The sequence below is a fragment of the Atractosteus spatula genome, chromosome 2, assembly GCF_055471065.1.
Source record: "Atractosteus spatula isolate fAtrSpa1 chromosome 2, fAtrSpa1.hap1, whole genome shotgun sequence".
Lineage (NCBI taxonomy): Eukaryota > Metazoa > Chordata > Actinopteri > Semionotiformes > Lepisosteidae > Atractosteus > Atractosteus spatula.
The window spans coordinates 8,459,026-8,471,673 of NC_142707.1; the positions used below are offsets into that span (position 1 = coordinate 8,459,026).

At 46.3% G+C, this 12,648-nt stretch overlaps 1 protein-coding gene across 1 annotated transcript; it reads left to right on the forward strand.

The window, feature by feature from the left end:
* The first annotated feature begins 772 nt into the window (after nucleotides 1-772).
* On the forward strand, nucleotides 773-11,715 carry LOC148839140 (eosinophil peroxidase-like). The gene is made up of 15 exons (XM_088904833.1): nucleotides 773-839; nucleotides 1,138-1,225; nucleotides 2,035-2,210; nucleotides 2,569-2,701; nucleotides 4,470-4,599; nucleotides 5,323-5,529; nucleotides 5,729-6,086; nucleotides 6,441-6,601; nucleotides 7,402-7,660; nucleotides 8,470-8,640; nucleotides 9,225-9,462; nucleotides 9,548-9,747; nucleotides 10,396-10,460; nucleotides 11,262-11,360; nucleotides 11,674-11,715. The coding sequence occupies exons 1-15, from the start codon at nucleotides 773-775 to the stop codon at nucleotides 11,713-11,715; spliced, it is 2,394 nt and encodes a 797-aa protein (XP_088760959.1).
* Nucleotides 11,716-12,648: the final 933 nt, after the last annotated feature.

Here is a 12,648-nt window from a genome sequence, read left to right on the forward strand (position 1 = left end):
TCCTTTTCAGAATGTATTTTGACAGCATATTTAGATTGGTGGGGGCACTGTTTTCTTGCAGCTGAGGATAAGAAAGTATTTAAAAAACTGTTTTTATGTGCATAGAAAGGGATTCAGAATTTGAATCTGAGGTTGTTAATTTTCGTTCAGGCTTCCTGATGATCAGGCTATGTGATTGGAGATCTTTGTGAACAAGATCTCTTGCGACATTAAACTCTGTTAGACTGTCACTCTTCGAAAGTAACATCCAGGTCAATAATCTTCAGCTCTGGAGAGTGGCCAGTACTTCACAGATGAAGGTGCATAGGCGTGTTGAATCAAAGGCGGGAAATCACATTAATCGTTATTAGCTAAACCGGCAATACTTTCAATTAAGTAAATGAGAGGTGAAGTGAAATATAAAACTGAAGATCATTTTAGCTTTCTGGGAAAACGGGTAGTGATTCCTGATTTTAGTATTCGTTAAAAAAAAAGGTTGAGTGCAAACTCTACTTCAATCAGTGACAAACCATCATTCTGCTTTTCCTACAGTGTTTGACTGACACTGTACAAGCTGCTGCATAGCGTTTATTCTCTCAGTGATTAGCGGTTTCATCACTAACCAGTAATTGTGGAGGAATAGTTCCTAACTAGTAAAGAAAGCTGTAAAAAATTAAGCCCACTCTGCAGGTGTATGACAGACGAGCGAGTCTCGATTGTGTCTCCTCGGCAGCGGATCTGTAACTGGCTCTGTAATAACAAATCTCCTCTCCTTGTCTTGTGTGTTATAGAAATGTTTTCCATTTCGTGTCTGCTTGTTCTGGCAGTTTGTCTGACTGGCGTCGAGAACTCTTCTACTGGTGAGTGAATCACGAAAACAGAAATCATCTTGCAAAAAACAACAACGACACTACGCAGGTTTTTAGCTTTGATTTCTTTACAAGGTTATAATATTTTGCTTTCTTCTTTTGTGATGATCTTCCCCAACTTGTTTCTGAAATAAACACAAAACTTTGGCTTTACTTTAAAACCCCTTGATACTTCATCTCATTTAATGATTAAGAAATTGTTTGCCTGTAACGAAACCAGAACGGCAAACGTAGAAAATATCAATCCCCCCCCCAAAAAAAAATACAAGCTGGTATCATCTTCTTTCAGAGTCGCGTCTTGATCGCGCTTTCATCAAGAGGGCTGTAGAAGATGCCATTCGCACCGTCGACGCCGCCTATAAGTATTCGCGAGAAGCGTAAGTGAAACGTAAACCGATCAATTTTCTTTCCTGAAGTAACAAATCCCATCCCAGCAAAAACTCCCACTCCCGCCAGAACCGGAACAGCTCCAAGCCTTAACGACAAAGGCGTTGGAAACTCCGTAGAACTGCAGCCCAGTACTGGATCTCCAGTCGCTGCCGGAGGAACAGAGAGTGGCCTTTGTTGTATAATGTCTCATAACACTGTTTTTGATGTAGATATTTTACTAATTATTATTGCTTTGGCAACGCTGTTATTCGTCGGCATTACCAACAGTGGTGCTTTTTTAAAAAAAAATGAGAATTTGAATTGAGATACACCAGGCGTTTTTTAAATTATTACGCCTAGAACTTAAAGCGTAAATTGAACCGCAATTTAGAATTGCCAGTGGCAGCGAACCCCAACTCGGCACTGAAAAATTCGCTTTTAATTAGAAGACGCAATGTAGGGGGATCCTTTTCTTAGAAAACGAGCTTTAGCTCCGCGACTGTCCGGATGTAACGGACGGCACATTCCTGAAAAGCCCTCCGAGACCGGCTTGAGAATCGACTCATAACAAAAAAGAAAAATTCTTACATGTCGAAATTATGTTTTACGGCTTCTAATGAAGCATGTAGTATATTGTGGCTGGCATATCAGTGGCTTACATCAAATCCAGTCATACAAAATAACCACATTTACCACTTAAAACGGTAAGGAATCGGCAACATCTGTCATTCTTCATTAACCAGTCTAGGTCATTCTAAAAATATGAATTAAGCCAGTATAACGACAACTGTAATGTGACATGGGAACCGTACCGCAGGGACGTGGCCAAGCTGCGGGAAAGCTTCTCGAAGCCCTCGGATCTCCTGGCGTTCCTCAAGCGCCCCTCCCGTGACACGCGCTCGGCGGTGCGCTCGGCCGAGTACATGGAAAACGCCTTGAGACTCATCCAGGAGAGAACCCACCATCTCCACAAGCGTGCTATCAACGCCACAGGTCAGCTCCAGCGACCGAGAGAGCACCGTTCTGGGTACACCAGAGAACAACGCCTCTTGCTCTTAAATGGCGCACATACAGTACGTCATGAATTCCTTGCGAACGGAGTAAGAAACAGATGTTACCGTAGCCTTACATGTCAAAGCGCCCTCTTAAATCAAATGTGTAATATAAAATATCTATTGTATTTTCCCTTCAATGACGTAGAGGGGATTTGCAGGGTTGTTTTTGTTTCTTTAATTAAAAAAATATATATTTTTTTAAAGAAGTAGACTCAAGGCTTTTGACTTGAGCTTTCCCAGACAAGTCTTTAACTTCACTGTGGCCTCACTGCTTGTCCTCACCTGCCTGTGTGCAGACCTGCTGTCGAAGGAAGACCTAGAGACGGTTGAAAGGCTGACTGGCTGCGCTGCCAGGGTCCAACCCCCATCCTGCTTTACCACCCCCGAGGTCAATGAGTACAGGACCATCACCAGCGTGTGCAACAACAGGTCAGCACTGGACAGCTCCCCCTGCCCAAGCTCGCGCCGCCCACGTCGCTGTGCCTTGAAGCCCTGCCAGCCTTTCCTGCAGAGGGGGCAGATAGCAGGCATTCACTCTGTGTGTGCAAACGATACATGAAACAGATCTCCCTTTGCACAGCTCTAAACAAACCAGCCCGACTTGTCAGACTTGTCGTGCTTCAATTTAAAAGCAATCATTTTCTTCAGAAAAGAATTGCTCCTTCTTTTTTGCCCATAACACTGTGCACTCACCCTCCTATTGAAAAGATAATTCAGTAAATATCCATTTTCTGACTGCTTATCCCAGCAAGCAACGGGTGCAAAGCAGAATACACTTTTGAACAGGACCCCAGTTCGTCGCAGGGCACACACAGACACACACTCACACCAGGGCCAACTTCCCAGGAGACAGTTAACCTACCGGTATGTCTTTGGACTGTGGGAGGAAATTGGAGCACCCAGAAGAGACCCCAGCAAACACAAGGGGAACATACAAACTCCACGCAGACAGCATCCCAGGAACTGATCCTGCACGTTATACTATTACAAAAAAATAATAAAAACATTGCACATCATTCTATTGCACATGTACAGTATAATACATAACAACATGTAACATTTATAACACATCACAAAAACATATTGCACTCAAGTGGGTTGTAAGAGTCAAAATTGTGTTTATCCTTGACATTTCTGTTGACAGCTTTAATGGATAGTGGAACAAAGGAATGTTTGTATCTGTTTGACTCACATTTGGGAACCCTAAAACGTTTGCCAGAAGGAAGAAGTTGAAATTCAGAGTTGAGGATGTGGGAAGGATCTGATATCATTTTTCCTGCCTGTTTGATTATGAATTTTTCAAAGATTGTCTGCAGGGAGGGGTGCTGTTTCACTCCCATGACTTTCAAAGCTGTCTAGATGAGGCGGGTAATTTGCGATTGAAAATGAACTGATAGATTACCAAACCACACTGAAATACCATACCTGATAATGCTCTCGATTATAGCACGGTAGAAGAGTAGCATTACCTCCTGTCGAACCCCAAACACTCTTAGTCTTCGCAGGAAATATAAGCGCTGCTGAACTTTGGAGCAAACACTCTCAACATGAGTAGACCAGCACAGGTTACGGTCTATGTGCACACCTAAGTATTTATATGAGTCAACCTGAGTGATAAGTTTGTTGTGGATTACTACCTGTGAGTGATCACCAACTGTTCTGGGATCGAAAACTATTTCTTTTGTTTTATTAGCATTCAAAATTAGGCTATTGTTGTCACACCATTGCACAAATCTTTGGATTTCTGACATGTACACAGATGAGCTGCTACCTCTATGCATTAAGCCAAGCACAGCTGTATCAGCTGAGAATTTGAAAATGAAGTTGCTTTGACTACTGCTTGTACAATCACTTGTATAAAGTGTGAACAGAACTGGAGAGCTCACACAGCCCTGAGCGGCACCTGTGCTAGTAGATCGTGACTCGGAAAGAGTTTTGTTGACCCTGACATACCGTGTGCGGTTTGTTAAAAATGAATGGTACCATCTTATAATGTTATGGTTAACGGACATTTGCTTCGGCTTACTAATCAATAGATAGTTTCGACACTCTTTCTCTCCTGCTCTGTCCTTTTGTTCGCCAGTGCTTCATATACCTGCTCCCATCTCCACACCTGGAGAGGCTCAGCAGCTGGAACGTGATGTTTCTTCTCTCTACTTTTCAGCGTGGACTTAACCTTTTCTTGTACCTCTTGCAGGAAAAACTCTCGTCTGGGTGCTGCAAACACTGCATTTACCCGCTGGCTGCCTGCGAATTATGACGATGGGGTTTATATTCCCCGCGGCTGGGATGCCTGTAAAACACATAATGGATTTGTCCTTCCACTGGTAACTGTCAGCCTCTCTCCACCTTGCCTGCTGCACTAGATTCTGCAGGGACTATGGACTGTCCAGAACACCAGCACCTTGCCCTAACGAAGGGGATCTCTTTAGGATTAATATTTTGTATTGCCCATTTAGCGAGTGACGCATTATGCCGTTCACATTAGGACACTAACTAGGACTTCGTACATTCAAACGCTACTTTCCCTGCAGTTTTTGGCTGTACAGTTTTATTTTCCCCAGTCATAGTATGAGACTGTAAGCAATTCGTATCATCATATCCGTATGTCTTGTGTAAGTATTTGTTGATGTGGCACAGTAGCCTGGCGGTTAGCACTGCAGTTCTTGGGTCCTTGGCTTCAGCTGATGGGTTGCTGGGGGATTCTGGCCTGGCACACCTTCTGTGTGGAGTAGTGTGTCCCATTTGTCCATGTGGGCTTTTGTAGGGTTCTCTGGTGCTTCCTTCCAAAGAAATGCTGACTAGGTTAAATGGTGCATCTAAATTGACCATGTTGGCCTGCGTGTGTGCCCTTGCCTGTCCCGGCTGTCGTCCTGCCTCAGGCCCTGTGCCCATGGGATAGGCTCCGGCTTGCCACAAATCAGGGAAAGGTGGCTTCCCAATAATGGCTGGATCTCTTCACACTAGGGAAGATGTCTTTTATGAAGTAAGAGATTTATTGTCCCATGGGTACGAGTGACCTGATCAGAGGCTCTTTATTTGTCCCACAGGTCCGTGAGGTCTCCAACAAGATTCTGAGCACTCGCAATGAAGAAATTGAAATTGATAGCGTTAACACCCACTTTATGGTCATCTTTGGTCAGTGGACTGACCACGACCTCACGCTCACTCCCTTTTCTCCCAGCATCCGCTCCTTCAGCAACGGCATCAACTGTGATGAGAGCTGTGAACGGGCAAGCCCCTGCTTCCCCATCAAGGTAGTGTACTGTGCAAGCCCTCCTGCTGTACTGAGCCTCCCCTGCAGGGGGCAGTGTGATTGTCCCATGACAATAACGTTCTACTGAAAGCAAGTCAGGAGCACATTCTGCTCAGAAGCTAAAAGCTTTGAAAATCCCCTGATTCGTTGGGTTCCCCGCTTTGCACTGGGACTGATCACTTCGATTTGTTTGTTCACAGGTCCCCAAAAATGACCCCAGAATTAAGAACCCCGCTGCCTGCATCCCTTTCTTCCGCTCGGCCCCAGCGTGCGCCACTGGGGACAGCGGATACATGTTCGGTGATCCCAATGTCCGCCAGCAGATCAACTCCCTCACCGCCTTCATCGACGTAGGCCAGGTGTACAGCCCTGAAGAGAGCTTAGCCAAGGGGCTGCGCAACCTGACCAATGATCTGGGCTTAATGGCCGTCAACCAGAACTTCACCGACAATGGGCTGGAGCTCCTGCCCTTCACGAACGTGACCAGCAATATGTGTGCAACCCGGAGGAAAGGCACCAATAACAGCGCATTGAATGAAATCCCCTGCTTTGTGGCAGGTGAGTCCCACAGTGTTCCATACTGGTACCCCTGTCCAGTTGTAGCCCATGCAACTTGTGGTCATTCGTCAGTCTGCTTTCTGCGTGGGCTTATTGTTTTTACTTCTTAGGTCATAGTTATATGAACTCATACGTTAAGCCAAACACTGGTTTTCAGTTTATATATGATGAGAGATGGGCAGCGAGAACAAAGAAACGTCAAAGTATATCAACGGCATTGCTGCATCCTTGAGCATGGAGCTTTCCGAAACTCAACCAGAGCTAATTGGCAAAAAAAAAACCAAGGGACTTTAGATATCCACCAGACCACTTAGCAGTCATGGTCATCTGGCTGATGTCCTTCCTCCAACGCAGGTGATGAACGAGTCAATGAGAACATCGGCCTGACGGCTGTCCACACACTGTTCGTCCGGGAACACAACCGCCTGGCACGTGCCCTCCGTGCACTCAACCCCCACTGGAGCGGGGAGAAACTCTACCAGGAGGCTCGGAAGATCATGGGAGGGTATCACCAGGTAGGGCACGTGATATCCATAGCTACACCAGAGACACACAGCTCTGGTCCTCAGGGGTCTCATCCAGGCAGGTTTTGAAAACCGACTTCAAAATCCTCATGCTCACTATAAGACTGTGTATGGCCTGGCACAGCAGTACCTGTCTGAGCTATTATTGCCCTACTCCCCACCTCGCAACCTTCACTCTTCTAATTCTGGTCTCCTATCTGTCCCCCAAGTCTGTCTGCACTCTATAGGTGACAGGGCCTTCTCCTGTTATGCCCCAATCCCCAAGGATATCAGAGAGTCATCTTCTCTAAACTCCTTCAAATCCAGACTCAAAACCTTCTTCTTTAGAAGAGCCTTTACTTAACTGGTTCTGTTCTTTACCCCTCTGCTCCTGCTGTATTCAGTACCTCCGTCTATGGTCTTCTCTCTTTCTGTATTCTCATCTTGCATATCTTGTGTGTTCTTTTTATTGCTGCTGTCATTCTGTAAAGCACTTTGAGAAGCCATCTTTAAAGGCGCTATGTAAAATAAAGTTTTTGAATTATTATTATTATTATTCATTCTAGGTGTTATCATTCTTTGATGACTTTCTAAATGTCAGCCATGTCTAAAAAGTTTCAAAGTGCCACTTGCATCTCCTGACGTGAAGTGTTAAAGATGGAGTTGTCTATCGGCAACAGCTCCTCAGTAAAGTGTAAAAACGGTCCGAAGAGTGGAGAGTGAAGAGTGCCTGGGGTTGTGCATTGCAGTCTACGTTCCCTTTCAAACCATTCACCCTTCTCATCTTGGTGACCTTTCTGACCCCCCAATAGGTCATCACCTACCGCGACTATCTGCCGCGCATCCTGGGGGAGCGCATGATGCAGCTCCAAGTCGGCCCGTACACCGGCTACGACGAGAACGTCGACCCCCGAATCTCCAACGTCTTTGCCACTGCCGCCTTCCGCTTCGCCCACCTCACCATTCAGCCCTCCATGTTCCGGCTGGATGAAAACTACAACGAGCACCGCCAGTTCCCCAGCGTCCTGCTGCACAACGCCTTCTTTGCCAACTGGAGGCTGGTGTTCGAAGGTGCGCTGGTCCCCTGACCTCCCCTCCCACGGCAGAATCCAGCTGCGCCAGCTGTCGTGATTTCAAAACTAAGAGAGTCGCTTTGGTCTTTTTTTTTACATTCATTAACAGTCTAGGCCTTGAATTTCTTCATTCCTTTGACAGTCCTGTATATTCTGTGATTTTCTGGAATTCCGGAGTTTAGAAACCTACAGAAAACAGACTCAAAAGTTCTCTAAGAGAAGTTAAGCACATGATCATTTCAAATTAAAGACGATGTTCTGCGTTTTCCAGAGCTGAATGCTTTTTGGAAACAGACCTGCACGGTTTTACAGTTATCGTGATTTGAAAGTGAGGATGACATTAAAAAAAAGAAGTTTTCAGAAGAAGTTTAATACGTTTTGATATTTAATAATATAAAAGAATATGTCTGCAGCAGGCCGGCAGTAGCGAGGACAGTAATTTCAGCTAACCTACCACTAGAGGTCGTTAAGGCCTCTGTTGTTTGTAAATAGTCACACTGGTGGTGCACTGACTGGGTTAGTTAATTGATGAAGTTCACACGGGGTTAATCTGGACTAGATTGGTATATAACTGGATTTATAGTGACAGATGGTGTTGGGCTGGTGTAGAGCAGGTCTCTGTGTTGTGTAGTGAAGAGCCTTGTTAAAACAGAGTCTCTTGTCTTTGTCTTTGTGGTCCATGTGGTTTCCCACATGCTTAGCCTCATGAGCTGCCTGCTGAGAGGCAGGCCTGTCGCAACTTCCTACTGGCTACTTAATATGGTAAAAGAATTTCACATGATGCTTACCTTCTGCAATCTCTTGCAGGTGGAATTGATCCTCTGATCAGGGGTCTCATTGGCCGTCAAGCCAAACTCAACACCCAGCAGCACATGTTGCACCAGGAGCTGAGAGACAGGCTCTTCGAGCTGACCAGCCACATCGCCCTGGACCTAGCGGCCCTCAACATGCAACGGTCCAGAGACCACGGGGTGCCAGGTGAGACCCTGCCGGCCCTGCAGCTCACTGTGATGAGGATGCAGTGTGGAATTCCTGATTGCTACAGAAGCTCTAATCCCATGCACAGACCATTAGCTTCTGTGTTGGTCTTTTTGGTTTTGTAGTAGATATTGCTTTGGCACCAGTGCTAGGCTGTAGGTTGTACTGTCAAAAACCAGTTTCATGCTGGTTATAACAGCTTGGCGGAGAGCTAGCCTAAGACAGAACATGCACTGTGTACAATGGGAGGGCTGTGTTATTCTGTTCCTGAGCTCAGTTTAAGTGCTGAGTAGAACTGAGAATCTCATCTCGGTTCATTGTATGGAGATTAAAACAGGATCTGTTCTAATCCCCGGGCTACTGGTCCTGAAGGGCAAGTGTGTCTCTAGGTTTTCTAAGATTCTTTAAAACGGGAGCACCTGAAGACCTGTGAAAAGATGTTAAACTGGTTCAATTAAGCCAACAATGAGCTGATTCAGAGCCCACCTGGACTGACTCTGTAGACACTGTGGCCCTCCAGGACCAGGACAGAAGGTCCCTGCTTTAACTCATATGCCTGCCTGTGGTTTTGTCTGTATGAACAGGGTACAATGCCTGGAGGAAGTTCTGTCGTCTCTCTCAGCCCAAGAACGTGCAGGAGCTGGGACTCGTGCTCAACAACACGGACCTGGCGAAGCGGCTGATTGACCTGTACGGGACTCCAGACAACATTGACATCTGGCTGGGCGGCATCTCTGAACCCTTCGTGCCAGGGGGGAGGGTGGGCCCACTCTTCGCCTGCATCATCGGCACACAGTTCCAGCGGATCAGAAACGGCGACAGGTAAGCCGGATTTCAGAAATGCGCTGCTGATTAGTGGCGACCTGGGCGAGATCCTGAACGAGGTGATCCGTGGCTGTCATTGCAGGTTCTGGTGGGAAAATCCCGGAGTGTTCACACAGAGGCAGAGGGAATCCTTGAACCGTGTCTCCTTGGCAAGGATCATCTGTGACAACACCCGGATTAGAGACGTACCACCTCAGCCCTTCCAGTACCAGCCTCGCGGATCAGGCTACACCAATTGCAGGCAGATCCCACAGTTTGACCTCTCCCCCTGGAATGAACCAAGTGAGTCTCCTTCCCAACTGCCTTTACTCTGCTTCCATAGAAAACTCCCACATACTCCTTGGATGTAGTTGGTTGTGGAACTGAACTTGCACCCTACCGCCATGTAGCTTTATTGACTTGTCTGTTGTTTTTGTTGTTCTGACCTAGAAGAGAAAGGTCCTTCTCATGCATTCCTGGTCTGTCATCTCTTTTTGCCACACAGTTTGATAACAAATGGGTGCAGATTGACTTGTGTCACTCCAAATTCTGTATTCTGTAGGGCCTCCATGTTCTTCTGTCTCATTCCTCCACCCTTTGTATTCCAGTGGTTCACCCAGTTCCTGTTTGAAGTGCTAATGCAACTGACATCCCGATTCCTATTTTGCCCACTTACAAAAGATGCCTCCTGTCACTACAGGCCAGAGTTGGCCATCAGTGCAACAGGGATTGAGAGTTGGGACCTCTAAACTATAACATGTATTCCCTGCTCCAGTTGGAGGATGTCTCCCAAATGTTTAATAATAAGGGGCCATAAGGAAGACAACTGGGCATCTCTAATTGGCTTTTCACCCTTTACCTGCCCCACCCTAGCCTGCTTCCCTTACTTCTCATGGTCCTGGATATTACTGTGACCGTTTGTTTTCGTTACTGTCATATTTAACTTTGCAGACCCGGCGAGCAACAGCGTTGTTGAGACAGAAGATTCCTTTTCTGACCAGAGCTCAAGATCTCAGGTTAGACAACAGTCAGAAACACTGACAAAACTCTCCCTGCACGCCAGTCTCATAATTCCTGGTCTTTATTGTTTTGCAATTGTAGCGCTTTGTGCAACCTTACCAATTGTTCAGTGCACATAAAACCATGCACTTTTTAAGTGATTTATGTGGACAACTCCAGTCCTAAAGGCCTACGATCTGAGAGGATCTGCACTTCTGTTTATCTGTTTGAAAAAGAGACCTGGAAATAGTGATACATTTTTCAGGGTCCAGCTAATGATTCATTTCATTTGGTAATAAAGACCTCAGAGCTGTGCATCCTTAGTACTAATCCTAAATGAATGATTTTTGAGTTCTTGTTCAACTTTTTGTGTGAAATGAACAAAAATTTTGTTTGTGCTTTGTACACTTTACAGTGCTCTGTAGCACATTCTAGCCAATGACAACCAACCTGTTTTATGGATTTTAATCTGTTTGAACCTGTTTTATGTTTGGCTTAGAGCTACTTACTAGAATCATCCCCAGTAAATTCACATTTTTATAGTTGAAGTTGTATACTTCGACTATGAATGACGTTTTAATAAGGCAATTCAAGTTTTTATAAGACAAAGGATTTGCATTGTCTGTCAGAATCCCAAAATGTATGATCTCAAGCTCACTATTACTCCAGGAAAAAAAGAAAGAAAAGCGTTCTGAAGCATTTGCTTCTATTGTGTAGTGGTGTTGGAACACTAGAATGTGCAGAACGAATATGAATGTACAGAGTGGGGAAGAGATCAGCTTTATTCACAGATTTCTTATGCTGATCTGTCAACACAGACCAATGAGATAACACTGGAGCACCAAGGCTCCCAGGACACTCAGAACGATCTGGATGCCAGGAACCAGGAGGACCCAGCAGAAATCCTGGACAACCAGGTAAGAGGTGACCAGCGGACTGACTGGTATGGCAGAGGATGGCATGAACACATCAGTGCTGACTGTGGCCATCCATAAAGGAAGAGTTGCAGTGCTAAAGATGTCATTGCTTTGTCCAGTCTCCCTGTGGGTAACAGCCTAGGGATGGTGCTGGCATGAGTAGCCCGCCTGTATGAAATGTTACAGAAGTAGCAGCTTGAGAAAACCACATGTCTCAGCTCTGATGAAAGCGGTGCATTGTGAAATCCAGTGCTGCTGTGTGTTAGGAGCCAGACTGTGCAGGAACGGCATGCTGATTTAACGCTGCTTTCAGGTGCCCGAGGGCCGCCCGAGAAAAGAGGACAACCAGGCCTAAAGAGAGCCCCAGGGCAGGGGGGGGGGGGAGACGCTGGACCTCCTGGGCGCCCTGGTGCTGCTGCACAAAAACCTGCCTTTGCTGACAGACTGGGCTGCAACACCCCCCATCCCAGGGCCAGAGATCACGGACAGCCGGCGAGACCATCAGAGCAACCGGATTAGGATCTCCACCAGCAGCGTCCCTCCTCCTGCATGCTGTGCAGGAAAACAGGGGAGCAGCAACCTCTTCCACTCTGGAGTGGGCGGGGTGGGGTAGGGTGGGGTGGGGGGTAGCATCTGCAAGCGGGGCTCCATTAACGGCAATAGCGCAGCTTCTTCGCTCTGCCTGCTCCTCACTGTCTAGACCTGCACAGACCTCGTCTCTTCCCAAACATCTCAGGTGGCTCACCTTCGCCGCCATCGGTCTGGACAGTGGATACAGCAATTGAATCGCTCCTGCTAAGCCAGGAATGGTCATCTATGGGCCCTGTTTACCACAGGGAGGTGGTATTGTCATTTCAAATGATCTTAGGACTAATGAAACAACCCACCTGCTTGAGTGCTCCAAATGAATGTGTTCCAAGTCTTTAGAAACTGGTGATTAGAGAGTGACCCCTAAAACCCGCTGGACCGTGGCTGGCAGGGACCATGGATGTCCTCCCCTGATTAACTATGATGAAGGCGTAAGGTGAAATTGACTAGGAATCTCTGAAGCAGAAATAAAATGCTAGAAGAGACAAGTCCTGTATAGGTTCATAAGACAGAGTGTTGTGTATATTTAGCAGCTTTGTGTTTTACCTGTGTCTCACAGAATATTAAATTCCTTCCAGCACTCACCTCAGCCACACTAACTGGATCCTACCTGCTTTCTGTTTGACCATGTTTCCACGCCTTCAGTTTAAACATCGTTTCAGACCAGCTCCCCTTAAATGAGCTTAATGGAGCTGATGAG